This window comes from Egretta garzetta, unplaced genomic scaffold (assembly GCF_000687185.1).
Source record: "Egretta garzetta isolate BGI_Z169 unplaced genomic scaffold, ASM68718v1 scaffold322, whole genome shotgun sequence".
NCBI classification, from domain to species: domain Eukaryota; kingdom Metazoa; phylum Chordata; class Aves; order Pelecaniformes; family Ardeidae; genus Egretta; species Egretta garzetta.
In genome coordinates, this window is record NW_009259044.1 from 186,627 (window position 1) to 199,526 (window position 12,900).

The following is a 12,900-nucleotide window of genomic DNA, read 5'->3' on the forward strand; positions in this document are numbered from 1 at the left end:
CCCTTGATGGGATTTTCCCCTGCCGTGATCACACCGTGGAGCCAGATAAGCAGCATCCTGTGGCCGTGCTCCCTGTAGCTTTTGGTGCCTGGCAAGATCAAACCGCGGCTGAAATCCTGCACTGCGTAGCCTGCAGCCCTGGCCAGAGCGTACTTCTGATTTGGTGGGTTCAGACACCCCTCCCTCCTCTTTGGATTTTACTAGGAGGCTCTCATGTACAGTTTGGCTGAATTCCTAGTTGTGGTGTGGTTGCTAGGTTAATGTTAAACCTAACGGAGGCTTGTCAGACAACCTTTCACAGCAATACAGGATTTTTGCCTTCAGAGCATGGCTTAGCCCCTTGCTCCCGTTGTGCAAACTACAGGCGTCCTTACAGTAACCAAACCAGCAGGCATCTGTTTCTGACACTCAGAACCTGCTTCTGCTAACATAACTCTTAAATTCTAAATGGGACTTCGCTCCTGCCTTGCTCCTTTAGAGAAAAAAATAAAACCAGCAAGTTTCTTCTGACCTATAGAACAAGAATTGTAGCGAGCGCTCACAGGTCTGGCGAGCGCCTCAGGAGGGAGCAATGGCCCACTAACCACCAGGCTTGTGTGCTTCATTCCTAGACAAATTCCAGTCTGTGGATAACTCCGCATTCATTAAAAATGGGATTTTTAATCTGATCCTTTGGTTGTTTCAAATAAGCCAGCTGGTTTTCTTCATGCTTTGCTATTACTACAGACTTAGCTCCTAGAAACACAGGCCAAGGGAAGGAAGACAAATACCCGGGCAGTGTTTTATACCTGTCCATTGTTGCTCAATGGCCCTAATGTGAGCATCAGTGAATTTCCAGTAATGTGCCAGCTTCTTCCATTCACCAGGTTTGAGGTACTTAGTAGCCAACCTCCAGATTACCGAGCGGATGTGCTGCGTTTCCAGCCTGTGATCTTGCTTAAAGGTCAAGTGCTTTGCCACCCAGGAGTCAGAGTCGCTGTTCAAATTGTCCTGCAAAGCCGGAACAGGGGTTTCAGTTGGGACGCTGCAGAGGGACACCACTCAGCTCTGCAGGTCGCTGTGAGTTCATTCTGGCACGGCATGTTGTTGGGCTTTCTTTTTTATTCTCTTTATTCCCTTGTTTCGCTGTGTTCTAATCATGCATATTAACAAATACTGTTAATAGCAGCTTTGCTGTGGAAACCCATGCGGATCGCAATTTGCATTTCTACAGTGCCTTTTATCTGGGGCTTGTATGCAGAATCATTTAATTAACTCTCCTTGCTCCCCTTCCACACAGGCGCAGCTGCTCAGCCCCTTTTCCATGCCAGCCTGCAAAGAGGCTAAATGCCCTTCCCTAGGGCTGTCTGGGAAGCCTGTGCCAGGGCCTGATACACACAGCGTTACTCCTGAAGCTGCTGAGAATGCCCAAAGTCTTACGGAGATGCAGGGGATGGGATGCTTGGCTGTATTTCCAGCAGGCCCTCTGCTCAGGTTGGTTTGGGTGCAGGTTTGGGGTTAGGGAGGGTTTCAGATGGGGGACTGGGGGTGAGCAGCTGTGCCTTGCACACAGGGCCATGGGAGGAGAGAGGCTGCTGGGCCAAACTGGGAAACACAGGAGGAACAGCCCCGGCTGTGGGGAACTTGGAGGGGGAAGTTGGTTGTACGACTCCCCAACAAGAACTCATCATTCTGCTCGCAAGAGGTGTCCTCCCTGCCGCTGTTGAAAACCTCCCCACGTCCCATTTGGCGACCTTGGGCCAAGCATTTTCCTGCTTGGTGCTTCTGTTTCTCCTTCTGGGAAAAGGAACTAATGCTGCCTCACTCCCTTCCACGGGGCTTTGGGAACAGCTGCCAAAGAATCTTTGAAAACCCTTGTTCCCTTCAGCACAGCCTGGGGTTCTTAACAACAGAGGCTTTTTTTAAATAAGGAAAGCCTTTAGATGTTGGCATGGTGAGGACTTTTGTTTTTCTTAAGTAAGGTGATGAAAGTAGAGGTCAGGCTGTCACAGGATGTCCTGTATTTCTTTTCCTTTTGACAGCTGGTAATGTGGAGTCTCAATGGAGAGGATAAAGCTACATCTGCCTGGGCAAGCGCAGCGGATGGTGGTGTAAGCCACTCACCTTTTCCCATTTGTAAAACCGATCGGCTTTGATAATCATGTCCGCCAAGTTGATGTGATTGCCTCGGGCGGCGACATCCAGAGATGTTTTCCCTTGCTGAAATTAGAAGGGGAAAAATGAGCTGGAAAAGACCTCGCACGCTTAGAAGGTACAACCTCCAAGCCCACCCAGCAGTCTGCAGTAGCAGGCAGTACCGCCTGTTGAGCGATGCACCCAGCTGGGATGAAGGACCCCTACTCTCCACCTGTTAACACCTTGGATGTGAGCTACCTTCAAGCTACTGTGTGCAGGGCATGGGGAGTCATTTTTTAGGCTCTGCAGCATCTCCTCTGTTGCCAGAGGGGATCTGCCTGTTTGGCAGGGCCGGCTGGGAACACATCCCATAACCCACAGTGGATGCAGGGTGCTGTCAGGCTACCAGTAACATGGGCACGGGCATCAAAGCTCAGCGCTACAGTCCAAGGCATTTTATAGCCTTGTGCACAGCAGGTTTGCTGACACATGAAACTGAAGTGATTTATACAATCTCATTCATTTTATAGGCTCCACATACGCATGATTAGAAATGGTCTCGTAGGAGGAGCACAGGCTGATGGGACTCTGAAAACATAACTATGCTCCTTACATGAATATGATTTTGGATTTGGGTGGGGATTTGTATTTATATCTAAAAGTGTCTAGCAGAAAGGAACAAGGTTTGAAAGTTGCATGAAGGAAAGCGAGCCAGCCCAACCATCAGGCATGCCAGTGAGAACGGTTCTAGCCTCAGATGTGCACAGAAACCAAATTTCACCCAGAAAAAAGTGAATGTGTTCCCTGTGCCGAGTCTCACTGCGGTTCCGCAGGCTGCTGGAAGGTGGCAAACATTCACTGCAGCTGAAGCCAGTTTCAGCCAGGGGGCTTCTGAGTCTGTTACGTGCTTTAACCTACTGCGAATGGCAGATGCTGTTTTAATCTCTGCCCAAGTCCCCTTCAGCATTTTCTGGGCACATACCATGCTTTCAGGCTGCAGGCAAACTTGCCTGATTCCTCTAGAATTCCTTTTGTTGATTTAATTAGAGGGAAAAAGCCCTGGACACCAGTGCCAGATCTATACCAACCAGATACTTTTAATCTATTAAAACACATGTGCTGTAATTCTTGAGGTATATTATTTATCATTATTTGAGAAGATCTTTGATATTAATGTGCATGATAGCACAACCAGAAGTAGAAGGAACTAGAACAACTCTGAGAAGAAAAAGTGTGCTCATTGTGTGAACTGTTTTCTACCTTCCTAAGAACCAGTCACTTCTTTCCTGGAAAACACATCAAAATAACCTACTCAGCAGTGTTTCAAGGCCTTACCCCTGGAAATATCCAGCCTTCCTTGAAAATTATGAAGAACGGTGGCAAAGACCATCCATATTTTCCCTCCATACCACCACAGAATCCATTCAACCCATGGAGACATTTACCTTGTCTGTTAGCTTCAGATTAACTCCTGCAACGAGAATCATCTCGGCAATGTCCTGCCTGCCATGCTCTGCAGCGATGTGGAGTGAGGTCTGCTGCCTCTGCAGAAGGAAGGTGACAGGACTACGTTTCAGAGAAGGACAAGTGCAAGGCTGGAAGGAGAGGATGGAACAACACCAGGAGGAAGCGCTGTAAGAAAGCCGTGAGCTCCACTCTCCTTTTCCCTCTATCCCTTTTTAAACTGAGGGCCAAACAGCCTCCTACCTCAAACTGGAGTTGGGTTCCTCAGGCTGAGCAGAACTGGTCTGTCCCTGTCCCAGCACCAGCACTAGGAAGCTGCCCTGATAACATTTTTGTCAAAAGGAACCTCTTCAGTTCCATAAAGCTCCCTAGGGTCATTTATAGGGCTACACTTTTTCCTGTTATTTAAAAAATTTCTGTAGGCAGATAGTTTGGCCAAGGGAGGAAAGGACCTTTGCCAATTCTTTGTTCCCGGGACAGAGGGACGGGTTAATGTGTATAGACTGTAAACTGTATGCACCTTGGTATTGTTTAATGGAAACAACTAAAATCAAGTAGAAAATGTGGCAATTTTATGGTGTCATCAGGAGAGAACATCACTAGAAGAATGAACATTAACTGAAACATTACAAAGAAGTTACACGTTTGTTAGCAAAGCCCCTCATTCATGAAATTACAATTTGGTGAGGCATCCAGCTACCTCCAGGTCTGCCTCCCATTCTCAGCCCCCCAGACACTCTGCAGAATATCTTTCAGGCTGAAATTTCTGTCTCCTGCTTCCATCAGGGAGGAGAGAGTCTGACTATGCAATGTCTCTGTGCACAGGTCCCAGGGACATGGCACAGCCCACATGTTGAATGCCATCAAGCGATTACCTCACTGCAACACTCTGCATCATTCCACAATTCTCATGTTCCTAAGATGCACTTCCAGGTTTTCCCCATTTTAAAGCACGCCTCTTTAATCCTGTCCCCAAGGTGATCAAATCCCCCATGAAATGGGTTCACATTTCAAAGACAAAGAACAGGAGCTGCACTCTTACATTGTCTGGAATGTCAAGGTCACACTCCGCATCGATGAAGAGCTTCACCATGGCTGGGAAGTTCTGCAGTACCGCAATGTGCATCGCTGATGCGCTTTGCTGTGGAAAGAAGACCCTGCGCTTAGGAAAAGTTTAGCTCATGGCACTGAAAGGACCACACAGCACCCAGCATGTCCTGTTCTAAGAGAGCTGCCAGCCTGGACTGGGGGCAGACTGGGGACAGTGTCCTGTAAGCACAGACCCCGCAGCAGCACTGGTCCTTGCAGAGTTGCTTTGTGCTCTTGAACAGCTCCGCAAACTGGCTTTGCCCTTTTGTAAGTGATGAGAGCATTGAGCAGGACTTACGTGATTAACAGCGTCTGTGTGGATTCCTGCATCCATGAGGATCCTGGCTATCTCTTCATAGCCATGCAGTGCTGCGTAATGAAGGCAATTCATCTTCTTCTGAGAGGCACAGCAGAAGAGATGGGTATGAGTCAGGATTCCTTCCTGGAAGCTGCAGTTTGTACAGACTGTCCACAGAGATCACCCTGCTTCCCTCCTGGGAGAGCCCCATGCCCCCATACAGACAAATTCATAGAGATTGTCTCCACAGCCAGACCAGTCCCAGGGCAGCTTCGTCTGCCTCTTTGTACAAAGCCATGTGTACTTTCCTCTGGACTCCCTGAAGTGCTGGGCTCCACACAGCCTGACCCGATAACGGGAGCCATCCGTGGGAAGTCTGGGCAAAAATCCACAAAGTAGTGTCTGGAAATGGAATTGCCCCCCCAGAACTCACCTGGGTTTGGGCATTGACATCGGCTCCTGTTTCCACGAGCAGCTTCACACAGTCACTGTGACCCCCCTCAGCAGCCAGGTGCAGAGCTGTAAGTCCTTCCTGGACAAGGCAAAAAAGGAGACAAGAAGCATTTCTGTAGACAAGGCCAAGACAAAAGAGCAGAATGAGCCCTCTACCCCATCTCCTGAGTCCATGACATGTTAAAATACCAATTCTGAGGGCCAGGGTGATTGTTAGGATGCAATTACCTGCCACTGACATATCAAACTACTGCTCTGTCCAGAACTCACCTGGGTTTGGGCATTGACATCGGCTCCTGTTTCCACGAGCAGCTTCACACAGTCACTGTGACCCCCCTCAGCAGCCAGGTGCAGAGCTGTAAGTCCTTCCTGGACAAGGCAAAAAAGGAGACAAGAAGCATTTCTGTAGACAAGGCCAAGACAAAAGAGCAGAATGAGCCTCTACCCCATCTCCTGAGTCCATGACATGTTAAAATACCAATTCTGAGGGCCAGGGTGATTGTTAGGAAACTAAAGGATGCAATTACCTGCCACTGACATATCAGAGTACTGCTCTGTCCTTACACCACTGGAAGCAGCTGGCCCATGGGCCACGAGACAGACATCATGTTCATCATCTTTTCTCCCGTTCAGCCCATTAGCAAACAAAAAAGGATTTCATGTGGACAATGAAGACGATCCATTTTCCTAGGGTAGCCCAGAAACAGCCATAGGTAGAACTAGAAGCCCGTGGCCCTCAACCACTAGTTCTCCCTTCTGAGGGCTGCAGCTCATTTCTTTACAAGAAACAAGCAGAATTCCTGTCTGGTTTTATTGCTGCTTTTTGCACAAAGGGCAGCTCATCTGGGGGAAGATAAATGCTACCAGAGTTACCACAGAAGGTGGTTTCCCTTTTCTTTTAGATCTTAATCACAATCAAATACACTTTTCAAAGACAGTAACCAAGTAAGACTAAAAAAATTGCTGATAAACCTAATTGGGAGTGTGCCCCGGAATAAATAACAGCGTTACTAAGCCAGTATTTGCTATCTAAATCATTAACTATGTTCCAGCCACATAATCTTCCAAAGCAGGTCTGTCAAAGAGCGATCTCAAACAGAAGGTCCATATGTTCAGTGACTGAGTCAATACTATAAAGCGTAGTGAAGCTTAGTTTAAAACACACTCAATAACCATTCAGGCACTTGAATGTAGAAAGGTCAGGGAGAAAAAGGGAGATTAAGTGGAGTGATAAGGTAGGTCAGCAGATACAGCAGGAAGAAAAGGCAACGTTAGAATTGCATATTGGTCCAAGAAGGATGTTGCCTTTCACTGATACTCTGCAAGTGTGACCTGCATTTACACACGTATGCTTTAGATAAAATCAGCTATTTTCTAAACCTCTTCTGTCAATACTGACTATTCAGCCTGATGACTGGCAGGGGAATATTTCTAGGGAGGGAAATGGCAAAACTGATACGGTTTTCATTTCAGTTAAATGTACTTACTAAGTTCTTTTCATCAAGGTCCACTCCAACATCTATAATCTTCTGCAGCACAGAGAGATATCCATTTTTAGCAGCTAAATGCAATGCTGTATTTTCTTCCTGAAAGAAAACATCACTTCGTACATATATGTATCACAGGACTGAGTGTTCATACACCACAGCTTTGCACAGAGTACATCCAGCGTGACTGAAAAGGAGGTTGTAACCAGAAGCACGAGGCTGAAGAAGTCTTCTAATAGGTGCAGCAGGGAGGTAAGAAATCCAGCTACCTTAAACTGGAACATGGTCCACCAGGTGTGTATTCTGTATTGCTGTGTATCCTGTCTGGAAAGTCCTGGAGAGCAATCCAACACAGTCTGAAGAGCAAACAGTTTGCAAGTGGATAGGGAAGAAAAGCCCTGACATCCCACAACCATAGTTACAACTGCTGGCAGCTTGACTGCAGGAGCTTCATTTTGTATCCTGCTCCCTGACTTTTACATCCTCCAATCCTTGGACTTTACCTCCCTTGTATGTGGTTTTATGCCCATACCTTGTCCTTGGCACTGTGAGAGCAACCCAGTTGAAGTAGGAACTCCACCACCTCCAGCCTCCCATACTCTGCAGCCAGGTGAAACGCTGTCCTGTCCATCTTTGAAAGGAAACAGAAAGAAATACAGTCCAAGAAAGGCTCAGAAAGCACAAGATTAGATCATCTGCTGCAAGCAACAGAATAATGCCTTGGGCAATAACCCAATCCACAGGGGGAAAAAGTGCTGCACTCCAGAAATAGTTATCTTTTATTCTGTTGCTAACTTTTATTCTGCTTTACATTTGGGATGACCCTAACAAAACAAGGTGAACAGAACTACCTGCTGGGGCTAACAACTCCAAGCACACTGGCCTCACCAAACACTGGAAAATAGAACTTCTCCGTGTTTATTTCATATAAACAGAGGATAATAAATAGTTTACTAAAAGCAGCTAAGGATGAAAAAATGGCATTAGAATCTGAGACCCCAGTTATCGAGTGAGTCAGAACCCCTTTTGGGGAAAGGCAGATCTCTTGTTACCTCATTTAACTCCCAAGTATCAGAGTGGGGATCACTCTAGGAACCATGAAGGCCAGGGAGTGGAAAAGAGTGTGCACCAGCTCCTCTGTGCTCCTTTGCTGTCTTCAGGAACAAGATCAGCTAACACTGGAACACGCTGGGAGAGGGTTACCCTTGGTTATGGCTTACCTACAATACCCCCTGGAGCATCAGCTGCACAAAAGGACACCAAGATTTCTGAATTCATTCTGCAAAAGGCTACACTGGGAAGCCTTGGCTGCCAAAGCTTGATCAGAGTCAGAATCTTCACCATGCCTAAGCCCCCCTCTGCAGAAGGGCCAGAAGCTGTGTGGGATACCCTTGGTTCTGCAGGAGTAGTATCTGACTGAGTCTCTTCCCAAGACCAAGGGCAATGTTTCCGCCAAGCTCAGCAGAGCAAGACCAGACCTCATGAAACAAAGCCTTCCCACCTTGTCTGTCTTATCCACACACACGTCCTCCAGGTCCTCCATGATGAACTCCATCACCTGGATGTGTCCCCTCTGAGCCGCACAGTGGAGCAGGTTCCTGCCATTCTGGAGAGGACATAAAGGACCATTCGTTTAACAAGTGCAAGACTGCAGGACAGTCTCTTTTAACAACCTGTTCCTGTTAGCAAAGACCCATTCCATGCCTCCCTGCACCTCTAGGGATAAACTAGTTTGTGCTGCAGACAGCAAGTTATGACTGAAGTATTAATGCTCCCTTTCTCAACCAAGATCTGTTTTGAAATACATGGACTGCCAACTCGCTAAACCCACTTCCCATTTCTGTAACACCTTCCACATCACCCCTGCACAAATGAGCTGAGAAAGCAGTACACATCTCTATAGCTACAATTATTACACCTGTTTTAGGGCTAAGGCAGAAGTGCAGGTGGCAATCCTCATAGCAGATTCTGTCACACACAATTGCTTTAGCTAGTAAGTAAGGTAGGTAAGCAGCAACAGGTAAGCCTCTCTCCCCACCCCCATAACTGTCTGGAGCTGCGTGACGGACCCACGGAGGGAGACTCTCTCACCCTATTGACACAGTTAATCTTGGCCCCAGCATTGACGAGGATCTGCAGGACACGGAGGTGGCCAAACCAGGCAGACAGGAGAAGCGCATTCATTCCAAACTGGAAGAGAAGAGAGATACTTACAGCTAAACTGCAACCACCATCCCCATCCTGGAGAGAAGCTGTCCCTCCAGCTTCATGAAGTCTCCCAAGTATTTTTGTTTCTCTCTGGGTTTCTTTTACCCGCACTTTGTCCAATTACTATTATTCCTGCCACAGATGTTTGCAGCAGCTGAGCAGAGACTTGCCTCTTGAGTGCCACTCCCTAGGCAATGGTGAGTATTAGCCTGGTTGTTATGGGGGAGAGAGAACTTGCTGGCTGTCACTGTCTTCCCACAAGCCCCAACAACACGACCAGAAGCAGCCAAGCATCCCCATGCCACACAGAAAACCTCACAGATTCTACCAGCCTACTTCCAGGCCACTGCGCATGTGAGGAAAAGGCCAAAAGACAGCCCAGGCACATCTGAAAACAAGGCTTGCTCCAGAAAGGCACTGCCCCTGCCTTGGCAGGGAGGCCACAGCTTCCCAAGCACCGCAATGCCTTGCGCCACCCACCCAGGGCAAAGGTGCGGTCTGTAACAGCCAGCCCAGCACCCAGTCCCCGGCGCTCCCCCAACACAGAACGCATTTGCAGGACACGCGAGGGAGATTCGCCTTCGTACGCTGTCTTCATCATCCACTGGGACATCATGATCCAGGAGCAGTCGCACAGCATCCACATTCCCTGCTCCCGCAGCCCAGTGCAGGGCAGTCCGGTCTGTCTGGAAGGCAAGGAAGGAGAGAGGGAAGGCTGAGGTATGCAGAGTGCATGTGTATCCGACAACCTTCCTGAAGGCCAAAATCTCCTTTGCCATCCATGGAGCCAGAATTTCCCGCACTGTGCAGGGTTTCTTTGGACACAGCCCTCTGTCTCTTTGCTCTCTTGTCAGGCAGATGGTGACCTCTGCTAGTCACCTTCTATTCAGAAACTGCAGTTATGGACTGTAACAACAGCACACAAATGAGAAACATCGCTAACCACGGATAAACAGATTGAAACAATAGGGATGGGCGCAATCTTGTATTTCCAGGAACGTACTGGTCAACAAGGGGAGACCTGCACCAGGAACTGAGTTAGTCTCACAGGCTTGGTGTAAAGAGATAGGAAAATCAAAGCCTTTCATTGCAGCCATGTGTATCTGGCACACAAGTTTCAAGCGGGACCATAAATTATCACCCTCCCTCAGCGCTTGCAACTTTTCAGTCTGGCCAGGATGACAGTGCTGTGGGTTCCAGCGTGTTGTGAAACTGCTCAGTTGCTACAGGCGCTATTTAGCACTGGGTGGTGTATTTTAAACCTTTAACCAACTGAGCAGCTAATGGGGAGAGTAGCATTAAGGAGCTGCAGTTCTGAAACACACCCTCAGCGCTTCCTGCAGCTTAGAGGTGGAAAAACCCAGGACTTACATTGCTTTTAGCTTTGATGTCAACCCCTCTCCTGATGAGCTCCTCCATCCTGGACGTGTCATTACGCTTCGCTGCATCGTGGAACTCCTTCTCTGAACGAAGCACTGCAGCAGAGACAGAAGAGCGGGCATTAAAACAGTGCTGGCAAGGAGCACGGAGCAGCATGCCCCAACAAACCTCCCCTTCGTCTCACCAGCCCCGGTGGCTTCAAGGATGACTGCAGAAAGATTCTTCCAGCAAGACTCCCAGCCCTGCAGATGTTGGCATGTTTGCTGGATTTGTCCTCTCCCACTATCTCCCCTTCCCTGAGTACCCCTGTGCCACATCGGTGCTCTTCCAGTCCTACCAGCTTCTCTTCTAATTCAGGGCCTTTCTCTGTTTGCATGGACTTGCTCCAGCCCCAAAACCTTTTGATCCATTAGGGCTGGCATCCTCCGAGGCCCAGGCAGATGATGAGGGCTCGGGCAGATGACCCAGACCCTTTCCTCCATCCCTCTGCTTACATCCCACTGCTCTACAAGGAGGCATTCACACATGGTCCTGCTGTCCCCCTCCGGGCAACCTGAATCAGCCAAGCAGCACAAAACTGCCAGTCTGGCCTGTGATTAGTGTTGCATCTCTTAATAGACCGTGGCAGTTCTGCACATAATTTACCACAACCGGCAGCATTTGTCCTGCACAGTTAGGCACAATTTAAGGGTGTTTAGTCTCCATGCTGGGCCTTGCCCCAGCAATCTTCTCCTTGATCGAACAAACCTTCCTGCCAAGAAACGAGAGCAAGGCTGTGACTCTGGGCCTGCCGCAGCACCACAGGGAGGCTTCTCAAGGTTTTTGGCAAGGCTGGTGTCAGTTTTTGTTGGACTCAGTCTCTGCCCTAGTGCTTTGGGGGAATTGTTTCAAGAAGTGCTTGAGTCAGACCCTCAGCCTGTCACAGCCCGCTGGAGAGCTGGCTCAGGTGCTTTGCTCTCTTCTACATTTCTGCACATCTCAGGCTGCTGTTTGAGGGTAGCAGGGGCTCAGTGCAACTTCAGTTTCTACCACCGTATCGACTGGACACTAACCACACACCATGGAAGAGGCAGCGAAACATATTACTGTTCCCATTCCACCACACTGAGGAGATAAACAAGAGGCTTTCTGTCTGAATAGCACTACCCCATTTCTCCCTGGAGGGGACAGAAGAAAGGCACCCCTACCGTGTACTCTCAGGGCAGCAGAGATAGACCCCATCCTCCAATTCCTGTTCCTCTTACCTTCAAACAAAACCCATTAGCTCAAGAAAAAGACGAATAACAGAAATCTTAATACCAGACAGGATCATTCAAGAGCGTTGGACCTGCTGCTACAACAAAGGCAATACAATCTGGACACTGATTTCTGCAGGACCAGTATATCAAGACCCTGTTCTCATCTGGTCTGGTGTGTTAATGGGACTGCATTTCCACACCACATGGACCCTTAATTTGAGAAGGAAGTATCAGGAGAACTTGGGAAAAACCTGTGGATTTTATATAAATTGTTAACACGAATGGTTACACGGATACTACCTCCTTGCAAATGCTTATCTCTGTTCAGCGGAGTAAATCCTACGTTTCAGTTAAGCAAATGCTGCTGCCCCTGCTCTCCAGGTGACAGAAACGTGTTCTTACATTTTACGATCACACAAAGCATCGCTGTCAAGAGACGCTGAACTGTCCCTTGACTCGTTTATTCTTTCCGCTACCTGTGAAGATGCAGTAACAAACCTTGCACCGCTACAGCTGCAGAAGCCGCAGTTTATTTATGGTCAGCACCACATGGGAAACAATTTCACAGCCTGAGTTTCCTACTTGGTGTCCACACCGGCAAAGCTAGCAATGTAAATTGTAATGTAAATGTAAATGCACTCCTCATCATGGCATGCACCCGTCCAACGGCAGCATTTCAATAGGTATTTTGCAGTTTTCCTTCCCTTTCAAGCTCAGGTTCCGGAGTATTTCGTACCTTACGGTACTGAATATGAATTCAGTTATCCCAAACAGCGTGGTAAACAATTTAAGTGCTTTACCCTCAGTGCAATGCACCAACTCACGGGCAGTTTATTATGCAAGAGATTTTTAAAATGCAGCAAAGCAGATGAAAGGCTTGCGAAGAAATGCACTAAAACTGCCCGCCGGGCTCTGCCTGAGGCTGCAGGACACAAAGACAGCCCAGTACGGCTGGGGACTGGTGGATAAAGGGGGCCAAAACGCCCAAGCGGGGGGTACCGGTGTTATTTGCAGCATCTTACGGGGTACAGGATGTCCTGGGGCAAAAGCAGTCTCGATTCCCCGCCTAGGTTATACGCCCGGTTCGTTTCTGAACGGATTTTTGTCCGTCTCGTTATTCTTTAAGCACCTCGGCCCTGCCCCCGAGCCCCCCGCCGCGGGCCCGGCG

At 48.4% G+C, this 12,900-nt stretch overlaps 1 protein-coding gene and 1 long non-coding RNA gene across 3 annotated transcripts in view; one reads left to right on the forward strand and one right to left on the reverse strand.

The window, feature by feature from the left end:
• The window catches only part of ANKDD1A (ankyrin repeat and death domain containing 1A), a 13,033-nt gene extending 335 nt beyond the window's left edge, over positions 1–12,698 (reverse strand). Inside the window, 13 exon segments of the mRNA XM_009635042.2 lie at positions 2–88; positions 789–990; positions 2,104–2,199; positions 3,561–3,659; positions 4,622–4,720; positions 4,967–5,065; positions 5,690–5,788; positions 6,907–7,005; positions 7,439–7,537; positions 8,408–8,512; positions 8,998–9,096; positions 9,702–9,800; positions 10,486–12,698. Of these exon segments, the coding sequence (XP_009633337.2) occupies positions 2–88; positions 789–990; positions 2,104–2,199; positions 3,561–3,659; positions 4,622–4,720; positions 4,967–5,065; positions 5,690–5,788; positions 6,907–7,005; positions 7,439–7,537; positions 8,408–8,512; positions 8,998–9,096; positions 9,702–9,800; positions 10,486–10,650 (1,447 nt within the window). The 5' untranslated portion in view covers positions 10,651–12,698.
• On the forward strand, positions 82–2,106 carry LOC118451903. Of its 2 annotated transcripts, none has more exons than XR_004841483.1 (3): positions 82–163; positions 1,280–1,473; positions 2,022–2,106. It is a non-coding gene; the product is annotated as an uncharacterized LOC118451903 (long non-coding RNA). The 2 variants fall into 2 exon arrangements; XR_004841484.1 differs by lacking the exon at positions 82–163 and adding an exon at positions 953–1,059.
• Positions 12,699–12,900: the final 202 nt, after the last annotated feature.